We start from the raw sequence: 25,084 nt of genomic DNA, 5'->3' as shown, positions 1-25,084 counted from the left end.
TTTTCCCCCTGGATGGAAGTGGAAAAAAAACAACACTTTACATGATTCCAAAAGGTACACAAGCACCCTCACAATGTCAGTACTGGGCCTGCAATGTCCCTGGGCTCATTTGTAACCTCCAGGCAGCTATTTTACACATTATGTGTGTTTCAGCTCCGAGGGGGCAACATCACTCCTTCTACCCAGGGCTACGGAGCTCCAAGTCGGGTAAGATTCCAGGTTTTCTCCCTTGTATGCAGGTGAACAAAATAATAGTTTACATGGTTAAATAAGGTAGGCAGGCACCTTCACTGTATCAGCGGTGTGCATTCAGTGAGTTTGGCCCGTTTCTATCCTCCTGGCTCCTGTTTCCCCTCTCGCTGGGCACACGAAGGCTTGTGTTATTTCTGCAGTTTATAAAACGTTGTTTCACGGGTGCCAAGAACCCCATTGTGGTGCCCCACGAGTCATTCGGTACAGAAGCACGCTACGATTGATATGCTATCTTTTCTGACCACAAACGTTAAGACTGTGTAGGTGAAAATGGGCTCGTGGACAAAGTTTTCTGACACAAAGGCATCAGCCATCGGAGGAGTGTGGAGTCTACCAGCTGACTAAAAGCCGGTGGCAGCGCGCTGAAACGAGAGGAGAGCACGCATAGGAAAGGGATGAAGTTGGGCTTCTTTTGATGTATAAATGAAAGCCCAGTTCTAACGTTTACTGTTTTAAAACATAGATAATCTGATGAGAGGAAACACAAAAGCCAGCTCGGAGCAGAGAGCCGAGTGTGCCGCGAACAGCCTCCCCTCCTGGGGACCAATCAGGAGGTGGCTCCTCCCTATATATGCGCGGAGCTCCGGCGGGAGGGACATTTCTCATCTGTGCTAGCGCCTCGACTCTCTGTACCATGGCTGAAACCGCTCCAGCTGCCGCGGCCCCTCCCGCTGAAGTAGCCCCCAAGAAGAAGGCGAAGAAGGCGGCGGGGCCGTCTAAGGCCAAGAAGCCCGCGGGACCCAGCGTCGCCGAGCTCATCCTGAAAGCGGTCACCGCCTCTGCCGAGAGGAAGGGGGTCTCCCTGGCGGCGCTGAAGAAGGTGCTGAGCGCCGACGGCTACGATGTGGACAAGAACAAGAGCCGCGTCAAGGCCGCCCTCAAGGGCCTGGTCAGCAAGGGCGCCCTGGCCCAGCTGAAGGGCACCGGCGCCTCCGGCTCCTTCAAGGTGAACAAGAAGCAGCTGGAGGGCAAGAAGGCGGCCAAGAAACCAGCGGCCAAGAAACCAGCGGCCAAGAAAGCCGCCCCGGCCGCCAAGAAGCCCAAGAAGGCCCCCGCGGGGGTGAAGAAGAGCCCGAAGAAGGCCAAGAAGCCGGCGGCGGCCAAGAGCCCCAAGAAGCCCAAAGCTGCCCCGGCCAAGAAGGCTGCCAAGAGTCCCGCGAAAGCAAAGGCGGCCAAGCCCAAGGCAGCCAAGAAAAGCCCCGCCAAGGTGGTGAAACCCAAGGCGGCCAAACCCAAAGCAGCCAAGCCCAAAAAGGCAGCGCCCAAGAAGAAGTAAGGGCTCCTGCCAGACACTGCGAACACAAGGGCTCTTTTAAGAGCCACCCACCCGGTCTAGAAGAGAGCCTGTTCACCCCCCAGCCCCGCGCACGCCGTGCCCCGCTCCCCAGCCATAAACGGCACCGTGAAATCCCGGCGCGCCTCTCCGCGCTCGAGCGCCGCGTGTGATCTTGGGCGGATGCTCGCACGGAGGTTATTATAACTCCTTGATAGTTTTAAGGCTAACTATACGTGTGGGAGGTACTAGACCTCGGTGGATGACACATTCGGGTGATTACGTGTGTGCTTAGCCGCAAACACTATGTCCGAGGCGGACTGGGAATAGTGTCTGCTTGAAGCAGACGAGTGTGCGCCTTAAATCCGTAGGAGGTAACGGCGTGTGCCAGGGTGACCAAAGGGGCTATAACACCGTGGGCTTGTCCCCCGCAGGTGACCGAGACGGGGAGGGGGTGACTGGTGGGGCGGCAGCTAGCCGGGGGGGCAAGGGGGAGAAGACCTGCCCAAAACGCGGGCTTTTTCGGCTCGGGGTACATCAACCAATCGGGGGGCTGCTTTCCATTTTGACCACATTTCATTGGCTACAGACAGCCACGAGCCGCCTCTTCAGTGAGTAACCAATCCTTGCTATTTCCAAACTTGGGCCCGTGGTTTCAACCAATCAGAGCAGCCCTCCGTCTCCCAGGGCATAAATAGGCCTCTGTGCGAGGCAGGCCCCATTCCTTCTCGCACGCCGCGCAGAGAAAGCTCCGTCTTCGCCATGGCCCGCACCAAGCAGACCGCCCGCAAGTCCACCGGAGGGAAGGCGCCTCGCAAGCAGCTGGCCACCAAGGCTGCCCGCAAGAGCGCGCCTGCCACCGGAGGAGTCAAGAAGCCTCACCGCTACAGGCCCGGGACCGTGGCTCTCCGCGAGATCCGCCGCTACCAGAAGTCCACCGAGCTGCTCATCCGCAAGCTGCCCTTCCAGCGCCTGGTGCGGGAGATCGCGCAGGACTTCAAGACCGACCTGCGCTTCCAGAGCTCGGCCGTCATGGCCCTGCAGGAGGCCAGCGAGGCCTACCTGGTCGGGCTCTTTGAGGACACCAACTTGTGCGCCATCCACGCCAAGAGGGTCACCATCATGCCCAAGGACATTCAGCTGGCCCGTCGTATCCGCGGCGAGAGGGCCTAAGGACCGACCCTAACCGACACCACATATACCACAAGGGCTCTTCTAAGAGCCACCACCTTGTCACGTAGGAGCTGTTCATATCCGTGTGTTGTACACGGGGGGAGGCGGGGGCGAAAGGAAGGTGTTGGTAGGCACCGGTACTCATTAACTCATACCGGCACTCGGAAAGCAGAGCGCCTCCTTTTCATATGATAAAGTGCTTTGTTTGGCAGACGGGTTGTGCAGCGACCGGCACCTCGCAAGCCGGGGCTGTGTGGTGTCTGTGCTACTTTTAAACCCCCGGTAATCTTGTCCGGCTTCAGCAGAGGGAGCGCCTGCTCGGGGGCGACTTGTAGCCGCTCTCGTCTCCCTTGGTTTTTAAGTACGAACGGAACGTGCCCCGTGCAAACTTTACACACTTCTCCCCTAACGTGGAAAGCAATAGCGGGACCGTCCGTGCGGGTCAAACGCTATTACATTACAGCGCTTAGTGACACTTTATCCCCAACAAAGCCTGTTCACATAGACGTTTTATTAGGAAGGGCGCTCTGCTCTACCGTCCCTCGCTCTGCTGCAGGCCCCGTCAGAGCGGGACCTAATGCGCACCACACTACGCTTCATTCATAAGACACGCTAAGGGTACCTCTTCACCGATAATATCCGCACAGCAGCTCTTAGAGGAAAAAGTGTTGGCCCTTAAAAGAGCCCTTGTGTTAATTGGAGATGTGCCTCGAAGCCTTACTTGGCGCTAGTGTACTTGGTGACGGCCTTGGTGCCCTCGGACACGGCGTGCTTGGCCAGCTCTCCGGGGAGCAGCAGGCGCACGGCGGTCTGGATCTCCCGGGAGGTGATGGTGCGCCGCTGGTTGTAGTGAGCCAGGCGGGAAGCCTCCCCGGCGATGCGCTCAAAGATGTCGTTGACGAAGGAGTTCATGATGCCCATGGCCTTGGAGGAGATGCCGGTGTCGGGGTGCACCTGCTTCATCACTTTGTAAATGTAGATAGCGTAGCTCTCCTTCCTGGTCCTCTTGCGCTTCTTGCCGTCCTTCTTGGGCGGCTTGGACAGCGCTTTCTTGGAGCCCTTCTTGGGAGCCGGCGCGGACTTGGCTGGTTCAGGCATGATCGACACTGGGCAGGCGCTCGCTGTGCAATCAGGAGAAATGCGGAAGCTGCGCCCGGGCTGCTGTACTTATAGGCTGGGCGTGTAAAGCAGCTGCTTGTTCCATTCTCCGTTCCCATTGGTAGGCACAACCGGCACCCCCTCCGTCCTCATCTTAATACGCGCCTTTCACTTCTGTAATTCTGATTGGTGGAGTAGGTTATTCCTTCCTCCAATGTGGGCCTCAGAGCTTAGCGGGCAACCAATCAGAGACGACCCGAAGTCTTTATATGACCGGGGTCCGGAGCACGCAGGGATAGTCTCTCTGTCTTCTTAGCCCGAGAACCTACAGCAGCTGCTCGCCATGTCTGGACGCGGAAAGCAAGGAGGCAAGGCCCGCGCTAAGGCCAAGACACGCTCTTCCAGAGCCGGACTGCAGTTCCCTGTGGGCCGTGTGCACAGGCTGCTCCGAAAGGGAAGCTACGCCGAGCGGGTCGGCGCCGGTGCCCCCGTCTATCTGGCTGCAGTCCTGGAGTACCTGACGGCCGAGATCCTCGAGCTGGCCGGCAACGCGGCCCGGGACAACAAGAAGACCCGCATCATCCCCAGGCACCTCCAGCTCGCCATCCGCAACGACGAGGAGCTCAACAAGCTGCTGGGCAGAGTCACCATCGCCCAGGGAGGCGTCCTGCCAAACATCCAGGCCGTGCTGCTGCCCAAGAAAACCGAGAGCCACAAGGCTGGGGGCAAAGCAAGCAAGTGAAGCGCCGCAGCCTCCCTTACGAACCACCGTATAAATACATTATAAACACAAGGGCTCTTTTCAGGGCCGCACACAGATTCCATCAAAGAGCTTATCCCTTCTAAGTCTCACTTTTGCCGGCTTCTTTAAATTCAGCGCTCGCACCTTCGCCTCACCGGGCGGCGTGTCCGACCCTCCGGCGATGCACGTGAATAATGTTAACACAGCCGCTAAGGCTACCTTGCGGTCCATACTTTTTATTCATGTTTATACATATATATTTTTCAGTTTGCGGGCACGCCGCTACCGGGCGCGGGGTGTGAACGTGTGCATGTTGTGGCTGCACGCACGCAGCGCGGTGGCGCCGGGGAGGGCTTCGGTGCGCTGGCCCCATTGAGACATTTGAGAGCGGTCGGAGGGGGACCCCGGGTTAGGGTTGCTTCAGGCCGGAACAACCAGCGAGGGGCTGGGGTGCTTTGCACCGTTCCGTTTGCGTGGCCTGAACGCCGGTGGCGTGTGAGGAGGGAAGAGCAGAAGCTGCGGAGCCCGCCCGCCCGCAGGCGAGCCCAGGACAAAGGGGCGCTGGGAGCCCGCGCTTTTTCAAACGGCAGCGGCCGCTCGGGGCCCGCTCTCTGCAGAGGGCGGGCCGGACAGCGGCTCTCCCGCCTCTCGGCCTCACACGTCAGAGGCTCCCTCGCCGGTCCGCAGCTGCTCCATATAAGCAGCCGTTCTCGGGCTGCTGCTCGTATTTCTGCTTCGACCGAGAAGAGAGCATGTCTGGACGCGGCAAAGGAGGAAAGGGGCTCGGCAAAGGCGGTGCCAAGAGGCACAGGAAGGTGCTCCGCGACAACATCCAGGGCATCACCAAGCCCGCCATTCGCCGCCTGGCTCGCCGCGGCGGTGTCAAGCGCATCTCCGGCCTCATCTACGAGGAGACCCGCGGTGTGCTGAAGGTTTTCCTGGAGAACGTCATCCGGGACGCCGTCACCTATACCGAGCACGCCAAGAGAAAGACCGTCACCGCCATGGATGTGGTGTACGCCCTGAAGCGCCAGGGACGTACTCTCTACGGATTTGGCGGTTAAACACCACTCGCCGAGAACGCACAAAAAAACAACCTAAAGGCCCTTCTGAGGGCCGCCCACTGGATCATAACAGAGCTGTGTGTATACGACACCATTTTATTACATTTTCCCTGCCGGGTTGGGCTGCTCTCCAGGCCCATACCCAATTTCTTTACACCTTCCCGTATTTTCGACTATTAAGCCCCCACAGGGTGGGGGCTTACAAATGCGGGTAAAGAACAAAAAGTCGAGTTATCCCGGCCGGCTGGCACTCCGGCCATCTGGTCGCACATCACGCTGAGCCATCTGGTTGCACACGTGGCCGACCAGATGGCCGGAGTGCCAGCCGGCCGGGATAACTCGACTTTTTGTTCCTCACACGCTTTTGTAAGCCCCCACGCTGTGGGGGCTTAATAGTCGAGAATATGTGTACATGTTTCCTTTTTCAGCTCCAAGGGGGCAAAGTCACTCCTTCTACCCAGGGCTGCGGAGCTCCAAGTAGGGTAAGATTCAAGGTTTTCCCCCTGGATGGAAGTGGGGAAAAAAAAAGAACATTTTACGTGCTTCAAAACCGTACACAAGCACCCTCACAGTGCCAGCACTGGGCCTGCAATGTCCCTGGCCCATTTGCAACCTCCAGCCTGCTGTTTTCGACATTAGGCTCCAAGGGGGCAAAGTCACTCCTTCTACCCAGGGCTACGGAGCTCCAAGTAGGGTAAGATTCCAGGTTTTCCCCCTGGATGGAAGTGGAAAAAAAAGAACACTTTACGTGCTTTTAAACTGTACACAAGCACCCTCACAGTGTCAGCACTGGGCCTGCAATGTCCCTGGCCCATTTGCAACCTTCCAGGCTGCTATTTTACACCTTATGAGTGTTTCAGCTCCAAGGGGGCAAAGTCACTCCTTCTACCCAGGGCTACGGAGCTCCAAGTAGGGTAAGATTCCAGGTTTTCCCCCTGGATGGAAGTGGACAAAAAAGAACACTTTACGTGCTTTTAAACTGTACACAAGCACCCTCACAGTGCCAGCAGTGAGCCTGCAATGTCCCTGGCCCATTTGCAACCTTCCAGGCTGTTATTTTACACATTATGGGTGTTTCAGCTCCAAGGGGGCAAAGTCACTCCTTCTACCCAGGGCTACGGAGCTCCAAGTAGGGTAAGATTCCAGGTTTTCCCCCTGGATGGAAGTGGGAAAAAAAAGAACACTTTACGTGCTTTAAAACCGCACACAAGCACCCTCACAGTGCAAGCACTGGGCCTGCAATGTCCCTGGCCCATTTGCAAGCTCCAGGCAGCTGTTTTCGACATTAGGCTCCAAGGGGGCAAAGTCACTCCTTCTACCCAGGGCTACGGAGCTCCAAGTAGGGTAAGATTCCAGGTTTTACCCCTGGATGGAAGTGGAAAAAAAGAGAACACTTTACGTGCTTCAAAGAGGTACACAAGCACCCTCACAGTGTCAGCGCTGGGCCTACAATGTCCCTGGCCCTTTTTTAACCTCGTTTTACACATTATGAGTGTTTCAGCTCCACGGGGGTAAAGTCACTCCTTCTACCCAGGGCTACGGAGCTCCAAGTCGGGTAAGATTCCAGGTTTTCCCCCTGGATGGAAGTGGGAAAAAAAGAACACTTTACGTGCTTCAAAGAGGTACACAAGCACCCTCACAGTGTCAGCACTGGGCCTGCAGTGTCCCTGGGCCCATTTGTAACCTTCCAGGCAGCTATTTTACACATTATGAGTGTTTCAGCTCCAAGGGGGCAAAGTCACTCCTTCTACCCAGGGCTACGGAGCTCCAAGTAGGGTAAGATTCCAGGTTTAACCCCGGGATGGAAGTGAAAAATAAAAGAACACTTTACATGATTCAAAACGGTACACAAGCACCCTCACAGTGTCAGCACTGGGCCTGCAATGTCCCTGGCCCATTTGCAACCTCCAGGCAGCTGTTTTCGACATTAGGCTCCAAGGGGGCAAAGTCACTCCTTCTACCCAGGGCTACGGAGCTCCAAGTAGGGTAAGATTCCAGGTTTTCCCCCTGGATGGAAGTGGAGAAAAAAGAACACTTTACGTGCTTCAAAACTGTACACAAGCACCCACACAGTGTCAGCACTGGGCCTGCAATGTCCCTGGGCCATTTGCTACCTTCCAGGGAGCTATTTTACACATTATGGGTGTTTCAGCTTCAAGGGGGCAAAGTCACTCCTTCTACCCAGGGCTACGGAGCTCCAAGTAGGGTAAGATTCCAGGTTTTCCCACTGGATGGAAGTGGGGAAAAAAAGAACACTTTACGTGCTTTAAAACCGCACACAAGCACCCTCACAGTGCCAGCAGTGAGCCTGCAATGTCCCTGGCCCATTTGCAACCTTCCAGGCTGTTATTTTACACATTATGGGTGTTTCAGCTCCAAGGGGGCAAAGTCACTCCTTCTACCCAGGGCTACGGAGCACCAAGTAGGGTAAGATTCCAGGTTTTCCCCCTGGATGGAAGTGGAGAAAAAAGAACACTTTACGTGCTTCAAAACTGTGCACAAGCACCCTCACAGTGTCAGCACTGGGCCTGCAATGTCCCTGGCCCATTTGCAACCTTCCAGGAAGCTATTTTACACATTATGGGTGTTTCAGTTCCAAGGGGGCAAAGTCACTCCTTCTACCCAGGGCTACGGAGCTCCAAGTAGGGTAAGATTCCAGGTTTTCCCCCTGGATGGAAGTGGGAAAAAAAAGAACACTTTACGTGCTTTAAAACCGCACACAAGCACCTTCACAGTGCCAGCACTGAGCCTGCAATGTCCCTGTCCCATTTGCGACCTTCCAGGCTGCTATTTTACACATTATGAGTGTTTCAGCTCCAAGGGGGCAAAGTCACTCCTTCTACCCAGGGCTACGGAGCTCCAAGTAGGGTAAGATTCCAGGTTTTCCCCCTGGATGGAAGTGGAGAAAAAAGAACACTTTACGTGCTTCAAAACTGTACACAAGCACCCTCACAGTGTCAGCACTGGGCCTGCAATGTCCCTGGGCCATTTGCAACCTTCCAGGCAGCTATTTTACACATTATGAGTGTTTCAGCTCCAAGGGGGCAAAGTCACTCCTTCTACCCGGGGCTACGGAGCTCCAAGTAGGGTAAGATTCCAGGTTTAACCCCGGGATGGAAGTGAAAAATAAAAGAACACTTTACATGATTCAAAACGGTACACAAGCACCCTCACAGTGTCAGCACTGGGCCTGCAATGTCCCTGGCCCATTTGCAACCTCCAGGCAGCGGTTTTCGACATTAGGCTCCAAGGGGGCAAAGTCACTCCTTCTACCCAGGGCTACGGAGCTCCAAGTAGGGTAAGATTCCAGGTTTTCCCCCTGGATGGAAGTGGGAAAAAAAAGAACACTTTACGTGCTTTAAAACGGTACACAAGCACCCTCACAGCGTCAGCACTGGGCCTGCAATGTCCCTGGCCCATTTGCAACCTTCCAGGCAGCTATATTTCACATTATGGGTGTTTCAGCTCCAAGGGGGCAAAGTCACTCCTTCTACCCAGGGCTACGGAGCTCCAAGTAGGGTAAGATTCCAGGTTTTCCCCCTGGATGGAAGTGGAGAAAAAAGAACTCTTTACGTGCTTCAAAACTGTACACAAGCACCCTCACAGTGTCAGCACTGGGCCTGCAATGTCCCTGGGCCATTTGCTACCTTCCAGGCAGCTATTTTACACATTATGGGTGTTTCAGCTCCAAGGGGGCAAAGTCACTCCTTCTACCCAGGGCTACGGAGCTCCAAGTAGTGTAAGATTCCAGGTTTTCCCCCTGGATGGAAGTGGAAAAAAAAGAACACTTTACGTGCTTCAAAACGGTACACAAGCACCCTCACAGTGTCAGCACTGGGCCTGCAATGTCCCTGGCCCATTTGCAAGCTCCAGGCAGCTGTTTTCGACATTAGGCTCCAAGGGGGAAAAGTCACTCCTTCTACCCAGGGCTACGGAGCTCCAAGTAGGGTAAGATTCCAGGTTTTCCCCCTGGATGGAAGTGGGGAAAAAAAAGAACACTTTACGTGCTTTAAAACCGCACATAAGCACCCTCACAGTGCAAGCACTGGGCCTGCAATGTCCCTGGCCCATTTGCAACCTCCAGGCAGCTGTTTTCGACATTAGGCTCCAAGGGGGCAAAGTCACTACTTCTACCCAGGGCTACGGAGCTCCAAGTAAGGTAAGATTCCAGGTTTTCCCCCTGGATGGAAGTGGAGAAAAAAGAACACTTTACGTGCTTTTAAACTGTACACAAGCACCCTCACAGTGCCAGCAGTGAGCCTGCAATGTCCCTGGCCCATTTGCAACCTTCCAGGCTGCTATTTTACTCATTATGAGTGTTTCAGCTCCAAGGGGGCAAAGTCACTCCTTCTACCCAGGGCTACGGAGCTCCAAGTATGGTAAGATTCCAGGTTTTCCCCCTGGATGGAAGTGGAGAAAAAAGAACACTTTACGTGCTTCAAAACTGTACACAAGCACCCCCACCGTGTCAGCACTGGGCCTGCAATGTCCCTGGGCCATTTGCAACCTTCCAGGCAGCTATTTTACACATTATGAGTGTTTCAGCTTCAAGGGGGCAAAGTCACTCCTTCTACACAGGGCTACGGAGCTCCAAGTAGGGTTAGATTCCAGGTTTTCCCCCTGGATGGAAGTGGAAAAAAAAGAACACTTTACGTGCTTCAAAACTGTACACAAGCACCCTCACAGTGTCAGCACTGGGCCTGCAATGTCCCTGGCCATTTGCAACCTCCAGGCAGCTGTTTTCGACATTAGGCTCCAAGGGGGCAAAGTCACTCCTTCTACCCAGGGCTACGGAGCTCCAAGTTGGGTAAGATTCCAGGTTTTCCCCCTGGATGGAAGTGGAGAAAAAAGAACACTTTACGTGCTTCAAAACTGTACACAAGCACCCTCACAGTGTCAGCACTGGGCCTGCAATGTCCCTCGGCCATTTGCAACCTTCCAGGCAGCTATTTTACACATTATGGGTGTTTCAGCTCCAAGGGGGCAAAGTCACTCCTTCTACCCAGGGCTACGGAGCACCAAGTAGGGTAAGATTCCAGGTTTTCCCCCTGGATGGAAGTGGAGAAAAAAGAACACTTTACGTGCTTCAAAACTGTGCACAAGCACCCTCACAGTGTCAGCACTGGGCCTGCAATGTCCCTGGCCCATTTGCAACCTTCCAGGAAGCTATTTTACACATTATGGGTGTTTCAGTTCCAAGGGGGCAAAGTCACTCCTTCTACCCAGGGCTACGGAGCTCCAAGTAGGGTAAGATTCCAGGTTTTCCCCCTGGATGGAAGTGGGAAAAAAAAGAACACTTTACGTGCTTTAAAACCGCACACAAGCACCTTCACAGTGCCAGCACTGAGCCTGCAATGTCCCTGTCCCATTTGCGACCTTCCAGGCTGCTATTTTACACATTATGAGTGTTTCAGCTCCAAGGGGGCAAAGTCACTCCTTCTACCCAGGGCTACGGAGCTCCAAGTAGGGTAAGATTCCAGGTTTTCCCCCTGGATGGAAGTGGAGAAAAAAGAACACTTTACGTGCTTCAAAACGGTACACAAGCACCCTCACAGTGTCAGCACTGGGCCTGCAATGTCCCTGGCCCATTTGCAACCTCCAGGCAGCTGTTTTCGACATTAGGCTCCAAGGGGGAAAAGTCACTCCTTCTACCCAGGGCTACGGAGCTCCAAGTAGGGTAAGATTCCAGGTTTTCCCCCTAGATGGAAGTGGAAAAAAAGATCATTTTTCGTGCTTCAAAACTGTACACAAGCACCATCACAGTGTCAGCACTGGGCCTGCAATGTCCCTGGGCCATTTGCAACCTTCCAGGCAGCTATTTTACACATTATGGGTGTTTCAGCTCCAAGGGGGAAAAGTCACTCCTTCTACCCAGGGCTGCGGAGCTCCAAGTAGGGTAAGATTCCAGGTTTTCCCCCTGGATGGAAGTGGAGTAAAAAGAACACTTTACGTGCTTCAAAACGGTACACAAGCACCCTCACAGCGTCAGCACTGGGCCTGCAATGTCCCTGGCCCATTTGCAACCTCCAGGCAGCTGTTTTCGACATTAGGCTCCAAGGGGGCAAAGTCACTCCTTCTACCCAGGGCTACGGAGCTCCAAGTAGGGTAATATTCCAGGTTTTCCCCCTGGATGGAAGTGGAAAAAAAAAGAACACTTTACGTGCTTCAAAATGTTACACAAGCACCCTCACAGTGTCAGCGCTGGGCCTGCAATGTCCCTGGGCCATTTGCAACCTTCCAGGCAGCTATTTTACACATTATGGGTGTTTCAGCTCCAAGGGGGCAAAGTCACTCCTTCTACCCAGGGCTACGGAGCTCCAAGTAGGGTAAGATTCCAGGTTTTCCCCCTGGATGGAAGTGGAGAAAAAAGAACACTTTACGTGCTTTTAAACTGTACACAAGCACCCTCACAGTGCCAGCAGTGAGCCTGCAATGTCCCTGGCCCATTTGCAACCTTCCAGGCTGCTATTTTACACATTATGAGTGTTTCAGCTCCAAGGGGGCAAAGTCACTCCTTCTACCCAGGGCTACGGAGCTCCAAGTCGGGTAAGATTCCAGGTTTTCCCCCTGGATGGAAGTGGGGAAAAAAAAGAACACTTTACGTGCTTTAAAACAGCACACAAGCACCCTCACAGTGCCAGCACTGGGCCTGCAATGTCCCTGGCCCATTTGCAACCTTCCAGGCAGCTATTTTACACATTATGGGTGTTTCAGCTCCAAGGGGGAAAAGTCACTCCTTCTACCCAGGGCTGCGGAGCTCCAAGTAGGGTAAGATTCCAGGTTTTCCCCATGGATGGAAGTGGAGTAAAAAGAACACTTTACGTGCTTCAAAACGGTACACAAGCACCCTCACAGCGTCAGCACTGGGCCTGCAATGTCCCTGGCCCATTTGCAACCTCCAGGCAGCTGTTTTCGACATTAGGCTCCAAGGGGGCAAAGTCACTCCTTCTACCCAGGGCTACGGAGCTCCAAGTAGGGTAATATTCCAGGTTTTCCCCCTGGATGGAAGTGGAAAAAAAAAGAACACTTTACGTGCTTCAAAATGTTACACAAGCACCCTCACAGTGTCAGCGCTGGGCCTGCAATGTCCCTGGGCCATTTGCAACCTTCCAGGCAGCTATTTTACACATTATGGGTGTTTCAGCTCCAAGGGGGCAAAGTCACTCCTTCTACCCAGGGCTACGGAGCTCCAAGTAGGGTAAGATTCCAGGTTTTCCCCCTGGATGGAAGTGGGATAAAAAAGAACACTTTACGTGCTTTAAAACCGCACACAAGCACCCTCACAGTGCCAGCACTGGGCCTGCAATGTCCCTGGCCCTTTTGCAACCTTCCAGGCTGCTATTTTACACATTATGGGTGTTTCAGCTCCAAGGGGGCAAAGTCACTCCTTCTACCCAGGGCTACGGAGCTCCAAGCAGGGTAAGATTCCAGGTTTTCCCCCTGGATGGAAGTGGAGAAAAAAGAACACTTTACGTGCTTTTAAACTGTACACAAGCACCCTCACAGTGCCAGCAGTGAGCCTGCAATGTCCCTGGCCCATTTGCAACCTTCCAGGCTGCTATTTTACACATTATGAGTGTTTCAGCTCCAAGGGGGCAAAGTCACTCCTTCTACCCAGGGCTACGGAGCTCCAAGTAGGGTAAGATTCCAGGTTTTCCCCCTGGATGGAAGTGGAGAAAAAAGAACACTTTACGTGCTTTTAAACTGTACACAAGCACCCTCACAGTGCCAGCAGTGAGCCTGCAATGTCCCTGGCCCATTTGCAACCTTCCAGGCTGCTATTTTACACATTATGAGTGTTTCAGCTCCAAGGGGGCAAAGTCACTCCTTCTACCCAGGGCTACGGAGCTCCAAGTCGGGTAAGATTCCAGGTTTTCCCCCTGGATGGAAGTGGGGAAAAAAAAGAACACTTTACGTGCTTTAAAACAGCACACAAGCACCCTCACAGTGCCAGCACTGGGCCTGCAATGTCCCTGGCCCATTTGCAACCTTCCAGGCAGCTATTTTACACATTATGGGTGTTTCAGCTCCAAGGGGGAAAAGTCACTCCTTCTACCCAGGGCTACGGAGCTCCAAGTAGGGTAAGATTCCAGGTTTTGCCCCTGGATGGAAGTGGAAAAAAAAGAACACTTTAAGGCCCGTATTTATACTTTTTTTAGCGCCGCATTTGCGCCGCTTTTTGACGGCTAACGGCGCAAACCTACAAAATACAATGGTATTTTGCAAGTTTGCGCCGTTTTTGCGTCAAAAAACGACGCAAATGCGGCGCTAAAAAAAGTATAAATACGGGCCTTAAGTGCTTTAAAACCGCACACAAGCACCCTCACAGTGCCAGCAGTGAGCCTGCAATGTCCCTGGCCCATTTGCAACCTTCCAGGCAGCTATTTTACACATTATGGGTGTTTCAGCTCCCAGGGGGCAAAGTCACTCCTTCTACCCAGGGCTACGGAGCTCCAAGTAGGGTAAGATTCCAGGTTTTCCCCCTGGATGGAAGTGGAGAAAAAAGAACACTTTACGTGCTTCAAAACTGTACACAAGCACCCTCACAGTGTCAGCACTGGGCCTGCAATGTCCCTGGCCCATTTGCAACCTCCAGGCAGCTGTTTTCGACATTAGGCTCCAAGGGGGAAAAGTCACTCCTTCTACCCAGGGCTACGGAGCTCCAAGTAGGGTAAGATTCCAGGTTTTCCCCCTAGATGGAAGTGGAAAAAAAGATCATTTTTCGTGCTTCAAAACTGTACACAAGCACCATCACAGTGTCAGCACTGGGCCTGCAATGTCCCTGGGCCATTTGCAACCTTCCAGGCAGCTATTTTACACATTATGGGTGTTTCAGCTCCAAGAGGGAAAAGTCACTCCTTCTACCCAGGGCTACGGAGCTCCAAGTAGGGTAAGATTCCAGGTTTTCCCCCTGGATGGAAGTGGAAAAAAAAGAACACTTTACGTGCTTCAAAACGGTACACAAGCACCCTCACAGTGTCAGCACTGGGCCTGCAATGTCCCTGGCCCATTTGCAAGCTCCAGGCAGCTGTTTTCGACATTAGGCTCCAAGGGGGAAAAGTCACTCCTTCTACCCAGGGCTACGGAGCTCCAAGTAGGGTAAGATTCCAGGTTTTCCCCCTGGATGGAAGTGGGGAAAAAAAAGAACACTTTACGTGCTTTAAAACCGCACACAAGCACCCTCACAGTGCAAGCACTGGGCCTGCAATGTCCCTGGCCCATTTGCAACCTCCAGGCAGCTGTTTTCGACATTAGGCTCCAAGGGGGCAAAGTCACTCCTTCTACCCAGGGCTACGGAGCTCCAAGTAGGGTAATATTCCAGGTTTTCCCCCTGGATGGAAGTGGAAAAAAAAAGAACACTTTACGTGCTTCAAAATGTTACACAAGCACCCTCACAGTGTCAGCGCTGGGCCTGCAATGTCCCTGGGCCATTTGCAACCTTCCAGGCAGCTATTTTACACATTATGGGTGTTTCAGCTCCAAGGGGGCAAAGTCACTCCTTCTACCCAGGGCTACGGAGCTCCAAGTAGGGTAAGATTCCAGGATTTCCCCCTGGATGGAAGTTGGAAAAAAAGAACACTTTACGTGCTTCAAAACGGTACACAAGCACCCTCACAGCGTCAGCACTGGGCCTGCAATGTCCCTGGCCCATTTGCAAGCTCCAGGCAGCTGTTTTCGACATTAGGCTCCAAGGGGGCAAAGTCACTCCTTCTACCCAGGGCTACGGAGCTCCAAGTAGGGTAAGATTCCAGGTTTTCCCCCTGGATGGAAGTGGAAAAAAAATAACACTTTACGTGCTTCAAAACTGTACACAAGCACCCTCACAGTGTCAGCACTGGGCCTGCAATGTCCCTGGCCCATTTGTAACCTTCCAGGCTGCTATTTTACACATTATGAGTGTTTCAGCTCCAAGGGGACAAAGTCACTCCTTCTACCCAGGGCTACGGAGCTCCAAGTAGGGTAAGATTCCAGTTTTTCCCCCTGGATGGAAGTGGAAAAAAAAGAACACTTTACGTGCTTTTAAACTGTACACAAGCACCCTCACAGTGTCATCACTGGGCCTGCAATGTCCCTGGGCCATTTGCACCCTTCCAGGCAGCTATTTTACACATTATGAGTGTTTCAGCTCCAAGGGGGCAAAGTCACTCCTTCTACCCAGGGCTACGGAGCTCCAAGTAGGGTAAGATTCCAGTTTTTCCCCCTGGATGGAAGTGGAAAAAAAAGAACACTTTACGTGCTTCAAAACGGTACACAAGCACCCTCACAGTGTCAGCACTGGGCCTGCAATGTCCCTGGCCCATTTGCAACCTCCAGGCAGCTGTTTTCGACATTAGGCTCCAAGGGGGAAAAGTCACTCCTTCTACCCAGGGCTACGGAGCTCCAAGTAGGGTAAGATTCCAGGTTTTCCCCCTAGATGGAAGTGGAAAAAAAGATCATTTTTCGTGCTTCAAAACTGTACACAAGCACCATCACAGTGTCAGCACTGGGCCTGCAATGTCCCTGGGCCATTTGCAACCTTCCAGGCAGCTATTTTACACATTATGGGTGTTTCAGCTCCAAGGGGGAAAAGTCACTCCTTCTACCCAGGGCTGCGGAGCTCCAAGTAGGGTAAGATTCCAGGTTTTCCCCCTGGATGGAAGTGGAGTAAAAAGAACACTTTACGTGCTTCAAAACGGTACACAAGCACCCTCACAGCGTCAGCACTGGGCCTGCAATGTCCCTGGCCCATTTGCAACCTCCAGGCAGCTGTTTTCGACATTAGGCTCCAAGGGGGCAAAGTCACTCCTTCTACCCAGGGCTACGGAGCTCCAAGTAGGGTAATATTCCAGGTTTTCCCCCTGGATGGAAGTGGAAAAAAAAAGAACACTTTACGTGCTTCAAAATGTTACACAAGCACCCTCACAGTGTCAGCGCTGGGCCTGCAATGTCCCTGGGCCATTTGCAACCTTCCAGGCAGCTATTTTACACATTATGGGTGTTTCAGCTCCAAGGGGGCAAAGTCACTCCTTCTACCCAGGGCTACGGAGCTCCAAGTAGGGTAAGATTCCAGGTTTTCCCCCTGGATGGAAGTGGAGAAAAAAGAACACTTTACGTGCTTTTAAACTGTACACAAGCACCCTCACAGTGCCAGCAGTGAGCCTGCAATGTCCCTGGCCCATTTGCAACCTTCCAGGCTGCTATTTTACACATTATGAGTGTTTCAGCTCCAAGGGGGCAAAGTCACTCCTTCTACCCAGGGCTACGGAGCTCCAAGTCGGGTAAGATTCCAGGTTTTCCCCCTGGATGGAAGTGGGGAAAAAAAAGAACACTTTACGTGCTTTAAAACAGCACACAAGCACCCTCACAGTGCCAGCACTGGGCCTGCAATGTCCCTGGCCCATTTGCAACCTTCCAGGCAGCTATTTTACACATTATGGGTGTTTCAGCTCCAAGGGGGAAAAGTCACTCCTTCTACCCAGGGCTGCGGAGCTCCAAGTAGGGTAAGATTCCAGGTTTTCCCCCTGGATGGAAGTGGAGTAAAAAGAACACTTTACGTGCTTCAAAACGGTACACAAGCACCCTCACAGCGTCAGCACTGGGCCTGCAATGTCCCTGGCCCATTTGCAACCTCCAGGCAGCTGTTTTCGACATTAGGCTCCAAGGGGGCAAAGTCACTCCTTCTACCCAGGGCTACGGAGCTCCAAGTAGGGTAATATTCCAGGTTTTCCCCCTGGATGGAAGTGGAAAAAAAAAGAACACTTTACGTGCTTCAAAATGTTACACAAGCACCCTCACAGTGTCAGCGCTGGGCCTGCAATGTCCCTGGGCCATTTGCAACCTTCCAGGCAGCTATTTTACACATTATGGGTGTTTCAGCTCCAAGGGGGCAAAGTCACTCCTTCTACCCAGGGCTACGGAGCTCCAAGTAGGGTAAGATTCCAGGTTTTCCCCCTGGATGGAAGTGGGATAAAAAAGAACACTTTACGTGCTTTAAAACCGCACACAAGCACCCTCACAGTGCCAGCACTGGGCCTGCAATGTCCCTGGCCCTTTTGCAACCTTCCAGGCTGCTATTTTACACATTATGGGTGTTTCAGCTCCAAGGGGGCAAAGTCACTCCTTCTACCCAGGGCTACGGAGCTCCAAGCAGGGTAAGATTCCAGGTTTTCCCCCTGGATGGAAGTGGAGAAAAAAGAACACTTTACGTGCTTTTAAACTGTACACAAGCACCCTCACAGTGCCAGCAGTGAGCCTGCAATGTCCCTGGCCCATTTGCAACCTTCCAGGCTGTTATTTTACACATTATGGGTGTTTCAGCTCCAAGGGGGCAAAGTCACTCCTTCTACCCAGGGCTACGGAGCTCCAAGTAGGGTAAGATTCCAGGTTTTCCCCCTGGATGGAAGTGGGAAAAAAAAGAACACTTTACGTGCTTTAAAACCGCACACAAGCACCCTCACAGTGCAAGCACTGGGCCTGCAATGTCCCTGGCCCATTTGCAAGCTCCAGGCAGCTGTTTTCGACATTAGGCTCCAAGGGGGCAAAGTCACTCCTTCTACCCAGGGCTACGGAGCTCCAAGTAGGGTAAGATTCCAGGTTTTACCCCTGGATGGAAGTGGAAAAAAAGAGAACACTTTACGTGCTTCAAAGAGGTACACAAGCACCCTCACAGTGTCAGCGCTGGGCCTACAATGTCCCTGGCCCTTTTTTAACCTCGTTTTACACATTATGAGTGTTTCAGCTCCACGGGGGTAAAGTCACTCCTTCTACCCAGGGCTACGGAGCTCCAAGTCGGGTAAGATTCCAGGTTTTCCCCCTGGATGGAAGTGGGAAAAAAAGAACACTTTACGTGCTTCAAAGAGGTACACAAGCACCCTCACAGTGTCAGCACTGGGCCTGCAGTGTCCCTGGGCCCATTTGTAACCTTCCAGGCAGCTATTTTACACATTATGAGTGTTTCAGCTCCAAGGGGGCAAAGTCACTCCTTCTACCCAGGGCTACGGAGCTCCAAGTAGGGTAAGATTCCAGGTTTAACCCCGGGATGGAAGTGAAAAATAAAAGAACACTTTACATGATTCAAAACGGTACACAAGCACCCTCACAGTGTCAGCACTGGGCCTGCAATGTCCCTGGCCCATTTGCAACCTCCAGGCAGCTGTTTTCGACATTAGGCTCCAAGGGGGCAAAGTCACTCCTTCTACCCAGGGCTACGGAGCTCCAAGTAGGGTAAGATTCCAGGTTTTCCCCCTGGATGGAAGTGGAGAAAAAAGAACACTTTACGTGCTTCAAAACTGTACACAAGCACCCACACAGTGTCAGCACTGGGCCTGCAATGTCCCTGGGCCATTTGCTACCTTCCAGGGAGCTATTTTACACATTATGGGTGTTTCAGCTTCAAGGGGGCAAAGTCACTCCTTCTACCCAGGGCTACGGAGCTCCAAGTAGGGTAAGATTCCAGGTTTTCCCACTGGATGGAAGTGGGGAAAAAAAGAACACTTTACGTGCTTTAAAACCGCACACAAGCACCCTCACAGTGCCAGCAGTGAGCCTGCAATGTCCCTGGCCCATTTGCAACCTTCCAGGCTGTTATTTTACACATTATGGGTGTTTCAGCTCCAAGGGGGCAAAGTCACTCCTTCTACCCAGGGCTACGGAGCACCAAGTAGGGTAAGATTCCAGGTTTTCCCCCTGGATGGAAGTGGAGAAAAAAGAACACTTTACGTGCTTCAAAACTGTGCACAAGCACCCTCACAGTGTCAGCACTGGGCCTGCAATGTCCCTGGCCCATTTGCAACCTTCCAGGAAGCTATTTTACACATTATGGGTGTTTCAGTTCCAAGGGGGCAAAGTCACTCCTTCTACCCAGGGCTACGGAGCTCCAAGTAGGGTAAGATTCCAGGTTTTCCCCCTGGATGGAAGTGGGAAAAAAAAGAACACTTTACGTGCTTTAAAACCGCACACAAGCACCTTCACAGTGCCAGCACTGAGCCTGCAATGTCCCTGTCCCATTTGCGACCTTCCAGGCTGCTATTTTACACATTATGAGTGTTTCAGCTCCAAGGGGGCAAAGTCACTCCTTCTACCCAGGGCTACGGAGCTCCAAGTAGGGTAAGATTCCAGGTTTTCCCCCTGGATGGAAGTGGAGAAAAAAGAACACTTTACGTGCTTCAAAACTGTACACAAGCACCCTCACAGTGTCAGCACTGGGCCTGCAATGTCCCTGGGCCATTTGCAACCTTCCAGGCAGCTATTTTACACATTATGAGTGTTTCAGCTCCAAGGGGGCAAAGTCACTCCTTCTACCCGGGGCTACGGAGCTCCAAGTAGGGTAAGATTCCAGGTTTAACCCCGGGATGGAAGTGAAAAATAAAAGAACACTTTACATGATTCAAAACGGTACACAAGCACCCTCACAGTGTCAGCACTGGGCCTGCAATGTCCCTGGCCCATTTGCAACCTCCAGGCAGCGGTTTTCGACATTAGGCTCCAAGGGGGCAAAGTCACTCCTTCTACCCAGGGCTACGGAGCTCCAAGTAGGGTAAGATTCCAGGTTTTCCCCCTGGATGGAAGTGGGAAAAAAAAGAACACTTTACGTGCTTTAAAACGGTACACAAGCACCCTCACAGCGTCAGCACTGGGCCTGCAATGTCCCTGGCCCATTTGCAACCTTCCAGGCAGCTATATTTCACATTATGGGTGTTTCAGCTCCAAGGGGGCAAAGTCACTCCTTCTACCCAGGGCTACGGAGCTCCAAGTAGGGTAAGATTCCAGGTTTTCCCCCTGGATGGAAGTGGAGAAAAAAGAACTCTTTACGTGCTTCAAAACTGTACACAAGCACCCTCACAGTGTCAGCACTGGGCCTGCAATGTCCCTGGGCCATTTGCTACCTTCCAGGCAGCTATTTTACACATTATGGGTGTTTCAGCTCCAAGGGGGCAAAGTCACTCCTTCTACCCAGGGCTACGGAGCTCCAAGTAGTGTAAGATTCCAGGTTTTCCCCCTGGATGGAAGTGGAAAAAAAAGAACACTTTACGTGCTTCAAAACGGTACACAAGCACCCTCACAGTGTCAGCACTGGGCCTGCAATGTCCCTGGCCCATTTGCAAGCTCCAGGCAGCTGTTTTCGACATTAGGCTCCAAGGGGGAAAAGTCACTCCTTCTACCCAGGGCTACGGAGCTCCAAGTAGGGTAAGATTCCAGGTTTTCCCCCTGGATGGAAGTGGGGAAAAAAAAGAACACTTTACGTGCTTTAAAACCGCACATAAGCACCCTCACAGTGCAAGCACTGGGCCTGCAATGTCCCTGGCCCATTTGCAACCTCCAGGCAGCTGTTTTCGACATTAGGCTCCAAGGGGGCAAAGTCACTACTTCTACCCAGGGCTACGGAGCTCCAAGTAAGGTAAGATTCCAGGTTTTCCCCCTGGATGGAAGTGGAGAAAAAAGAACACTTTACGTGCTTTTAAACTGTACACAAGCACCCTCACAGTGCCAGCAGTGAGCCTGCAATGTCCCTGGCCCATTTGCAACCTTCCAGGCTGCTATTTTACTCATTATGAGTGTTTCAGCTCCAAGGGGGCAAAGTCACTCCTTCTACCCAGGGCTACGGAGCTCCAAGTATGGTAAGATTCCAGGTTTTCCCCCTGGATGGAAGTGGAGAAAAAAGAACACTTTACGTGCTTCAAAACTGTACACAAGCACCCCCACCGTGTCAGCACTGGGCCTGCAATGTCCCTGGGCCATTTGCAACCTTCCAGGCAGCTATTTTACACATTATGAGTGTTTCAGCTTCAAGGGGGCAAAGTCACTCCTTCTACACAGGGCTACGGAGCTCCAAGTAGGGTTAGATTCCAGGTTTTCCCCCTGGATGGAAGTGGAAAAAAAAGAACACTTTACGTGCTTCAAAACTGTACACAAGCACCCTCACAGTGTCAGCACTGGGCCTGCAATGTCCCTGGCCATTTGCAACCTCCAGGCAGCTGTTTTCGACATTAGGCTCCAAGGGGGCAAAGTCACTCCTTCTACCCAGGGCTACGGAGCTCCAAGTTGGGTAAGATTCCAGGTTTTCCCCCTGGATGGAAGTGGAGAAAAAAGAACACTTTACGTGCTTCAAAACTGTACACAAGCACCCTCACAGTGTCAGCACTGGGCCTGCAATGTCCCTCGGCCATTTGCAACCTTCCAGGCAGCTATTTTACACATTATGGGTGTTTCAGCTCCAAGGGGGCAAAGTCACTCCTTCTACCCAGGGCTACGGAGCACCAAGTAGGGTAAGATTCCAGGTTTTCCCCCTGGATGGAAGTGGAGAAAAAAGAACACTTTACGTGCTTCAAAACTGTGCACAAGCACCCTCACAGTGTCAGCACTGGGCCTGCAATGTCCCTGGCCCATTTGCAACCTTCCAGGAAGCTATTTTACACATTATGGGTGTTTCAGTTCCAAGGGGGCAAAGTCACTCCTTCTACCCAGGGCTACGGAGCTCCAAGTAGGGTAAGATTCCAGGTTTTCCCCCTGGATGGAAGTGGAAAAAAAAAGAACACTTTACGTGCTTCAAAATGTTACACAAGCACCCTCACAGTGTCAGCGCTGGGCCTGCAATGTCCCTGGGCCATTTGCAACCTTCCAGGCAGCTATTTTACACATTATGGGTGTTTCAGCTCCAAGGGGGCAAAGTCACTCCTTCTACCCAGGGCTACGGAGCTCCAAGTAGGGTAAGATTCCAGGATTTCCCCCTGGATGGAAGTTGGAAAAAAAGAACACTTTACGTGCTTCAAAACGGTACACAAGCACCCTCACAGCGTCAGCACTGGGCCTGCAATGTCCCTGGCCCATTTGCAAGCTCCAGGCAGCTGTTTTCGACATTAGGCTCCAAGGGGGCAAAGTCACTCCTTCTACCCAGGGCTACGGAGCTCCAAGTAGGGTAAGATTCCAGGTTTTCCCCCTGGATGGAAGTGGAAAAAAAATAACACTTTACGTGCTTCAAAACTGTACACAAGCACCCTCACAGTGTCAGCACTGGGCCTGCAATGTCCCTGGCCCATTTGTAACCTTCCAGGCTGCTATTTTACACATTATGAGTGTTTCAGCTCCAAGGGGACAAAGTCACTCCTTCTACCCAGGGCTACGGAGCTCCAAGTAGGGTAAGATTCCAGTTTTTCCCCCTGGATGGAAGTGGAAAAAAAAGAACACTTTACGTGCTTTTAAACTGTACACAAGCACCCTCACAGTGTCATCACTGGGCCTGCAATGTCCCTGGGCCATTTGCACCCTTCCAGGCAGCTATTTTACACATTATGAGTGTTTCAGCTCCAAGGGGGCAAAGTCACTCCTTCTACCCAGGGCTACGGAGCTCCAAGTAGGGTAAGATTCCAGTTTTTCCCCCTGGATGGAAGTGGAAAAAAAAGAACACTTTACGTGCTTCAAAACGGTACACAAGCACCCTCACAGTGTCAGCACTGGGCCTGCAATGTCCCTGGCCCATTTGCAACCTCCAGGCAGCTGTTTTCGACATTAGGCTCCAAGGGGGAAAAGTCACTCCTTCTACCCAGGGCTACGGAGCTCCAAGTAGGGTAAGATTCCAGGTTTTCCCCCTAGATGGAAGTGGAAAAAAAGATCATTTTTCGTGCTTCAAAACTGTACACAAGCACCATCACAGTGTCAGCACTGGGCCTGCAATGTCCCTGGGCCATTTGCAACCTTCCAGGCAGCTATTTTACACATTATGGGTGTTTCAGCTCCAAGGGGGCAAAGTCACTCCTTCTACCCAGGGCTACGGAGCTCCAAGTAGGGTTAGATTCCAGGTTTTCCCCCTGGATGGAAGTGGAAAAAAAAGAACACTTTACGTGCTTCAAAACTGTACACAAGCACCCTCACAGTGTCAGCACTGGGCCTGCAATGTCCCTGGCCCATTTGCAACCTCCAGGCAGCTGTTTTCGACATTAGGCTCCAAGGGGGCAAAGTCACTCCTTCTACCCAGGGCTACGGAGCTCCAAGTAGGGTAAGATTCCAGGTTTTCCCCCTAGATGGAAGTGGAAAAAAAGATCATTTTTCGTGCTTCAAAACTGTACACAAGCACCATCACAGTGTCAGCACTGGGCCTGCAGTGTCCCTGGGCCATTTGCAACCTTCCAGGCAGCTATTTTACACATTATGGGTGTTTCAGCTCCAAGGGGGAAAAGTCACTCCTTCTACCCAGGGCTGCGGAGCTCCAAGTAGGGTAAGATTCCAGGTTTTCCCCCTTGATGGAAGTGGAAAAAAAAGAACATGTTACGTGCTTCAAAACTGTACACAAGCACCCTCACAGTGTCAGCACTGGGCCTGCAATGTCCCTGGGCCATTTGCTACCTTCCAGGCAGCTATTTTACACATTATGGGTGTTTCAGCTCCAAGGGGGCAAAGTCACTCCTTCTACCCAGGGCTACGGAGCTCCAAGTAGGGTAAGATTCCAGGTTTTGCCCCTGGATGGAAGTGGAAAAAAAAGAACACTTTAAGGCCCGTATTTATACTTTTTTTAGCGCCGCATTTGCGCCGCTTTTTGACGGCTAACGGCGCAAACCTACAAAATACAATGGTATTTTGCAAGTTTGCGCCGTTTTTGCGTCAAAAAACGACGCAAATGCGGCGCTAAAAAAAGTATAAATACGGGCCTAAGTGCTTTAAAACCGCACACAAGCACCCTCACAGTGCCAGCAGTGAGCCTGCAATGTCCCTGGCCCATTTGCAACCTTCCAGGCAGCTATTTTACACATTATGGGTGTTTCAGCTCCCAGGGGGCAAAGTCACTCCTTCTACCCAGGGCTACGGAGCTCCAAGTAGGGTAAGATTCCAGGTTTTCCCCCTGGATGGAAGTGGAGAAAAAAGAACACTTTACGTGCTTCAAAACTGTACACAAGCACCCTCACAGTGTCAGCACTGGGCCTGCAATGTCCCTGGCCCATTTGCAACCTCCAGGCAGCTGTTTTCGACATTAGGCTCCAAGGGGGAAAAGTCACTCCTTCTACCCAGGGCTACGGAGCTCCAAGTAGGGTAAGATTCCAGGTTTTCCCCCTAGATGGAAGTGGAAAAAAAGATCATTTTTCGTGCTTCAAAACTGTACACAAGCACCATCACAGTGTCAGCACTGGGCCTGCAATGTCCCTGGGCCATTTGCAACCTTCCAGGCAGCTATTTTACACATTATGGGTGTTTCAGCTCCAAGAGGGAAAAGTCACTCCTTCTACCCAGGGCTACGGAGCTCCAAGTAGGGTAAGATTCCAGGTTTTCCCCCTGGATGGAAGTGGAAAAAAAAGAACACTTTACGTGCTTCAAAACGGTACACAAGCACCCTCACAGTGTCAGCACTGGGCCTGCAATGTCCCTGGCCCATTTGCAAGCTCCAGGCAGCTGTTTTCGACATTAGGCTCCAAGGGGGAAAAGTCACTCCTTCTACCCAGGGCTACGGAGCTCCAAGTAGGGTAAGATTCCAGGTTTTCCCCCTGGATGGAAGTGGGGAAAAAAAAGAACACTTTA

At 52.3% G+C, this 25,084-nt stretch overlaps 5 protein-coding genes across 5 annotated transcripts; 4 read left to right on the top strand and 1 right to left on the bottom strand.

Annotated features, from left to right (window-relative positions):
- The first annotated feature begins 637 nt into the window (after positions 1-637).
- On the top strand, positions 638-1,546 carry LOC138274512 (histone H1-like). Its single transcript, XM_069218987.1, has one exon. It carries the CDS (start codon positions 824-826, stop codon positions 1,526-1,528), a length of 705 nt encoding a protein of 234 aa, XP_069075088.1. The 5' UTR covers positions 638-823; the 3' UTR covers positions 1,529-1,546.
- A 367-nt stretch (positions 1,547-1,913) lies between these two features.
- LOC138274513 (histone H3) lies at positions 1,914-3,837 on the top strand. Its single transcript, XM_069218988.1, has one exon. It carries the CDS (start codon positions 2,288-2,290, stop codon positions 2,696-2,698), a length of 411 nt encoding a protein of 136 aa, XP_069075089.1. The 5' UTR covers positions 1,914-2,287; the 3' UTR covers positions 2,699-3,837.
- On the bottom strand, positions 3,365-3,796 carry LOC138274515 (histone H2B 1.2-like). The gene has a single exon (XM_069218990.1). The coding sequence runs from the start codon at positions 3,794-3,796 to the stop codon at positions 3,416-3,418; it is 381 nt and encodes a 126-aa protein (XP_069075091.1). The 3' UTR covers positions 3,365-3,415.
- Positions 3,838-3,973: 136 nt separating the features above from the next.
- On the top strand, positions 3,974-4,611 carry LOC138274514 (histone H2A type 2-C). The gene has a single exon (XM_069218989.1). The coding sequence runs from the start codon at positions 4,140-4,142 to the stop codon at positions 4,536-4,538; it is 399 nt and encodes a 132-aa protein (XP_069075090.1). The 5' UTR covers positions 3,974-4,139; the 3' UTR covers positions 4,539-4,611.
- Positions 4,612-5,156: 545 nt separating this feature from the next.
- On the top strand, positions 5,157-5,658 carry LOC138274516 (histone H4). Its single transcript, XM_069218991.1, has one exon. It carries the CDS (start codon positions 5,291-5,293, stop codon positions 5,600-5,602), a length of 312 nt encoding a protein of 103 aa, XP_069075092.1. The 5' UTR covers positions 5,157-5,290; the 3' UTR covers positions 5,603-5,658.
- Positions 5,659-25,084: the final 19,426 nt, after the last annotated feature.

Source organism: Pleurodeles waltl, unplaced genomic scaffold, assembly GCF_031143425.1.
Source record: "Pleurodeles waltl isolate 20211129_DDA unplaced genomic scaffold, aPleWal1.hap1.20221129 scaffold_188, whole genome shotgun sequence".
Lineage (NCBI taxonomy): Eukaryota > Metazoa > Chordata > Amphibia > Caudata > Salamandridae > Pleurodeles > Pleurodeles waltl.
This window is presented reverse-complemented; position numbering and strand designations above follow the sequence as displayed.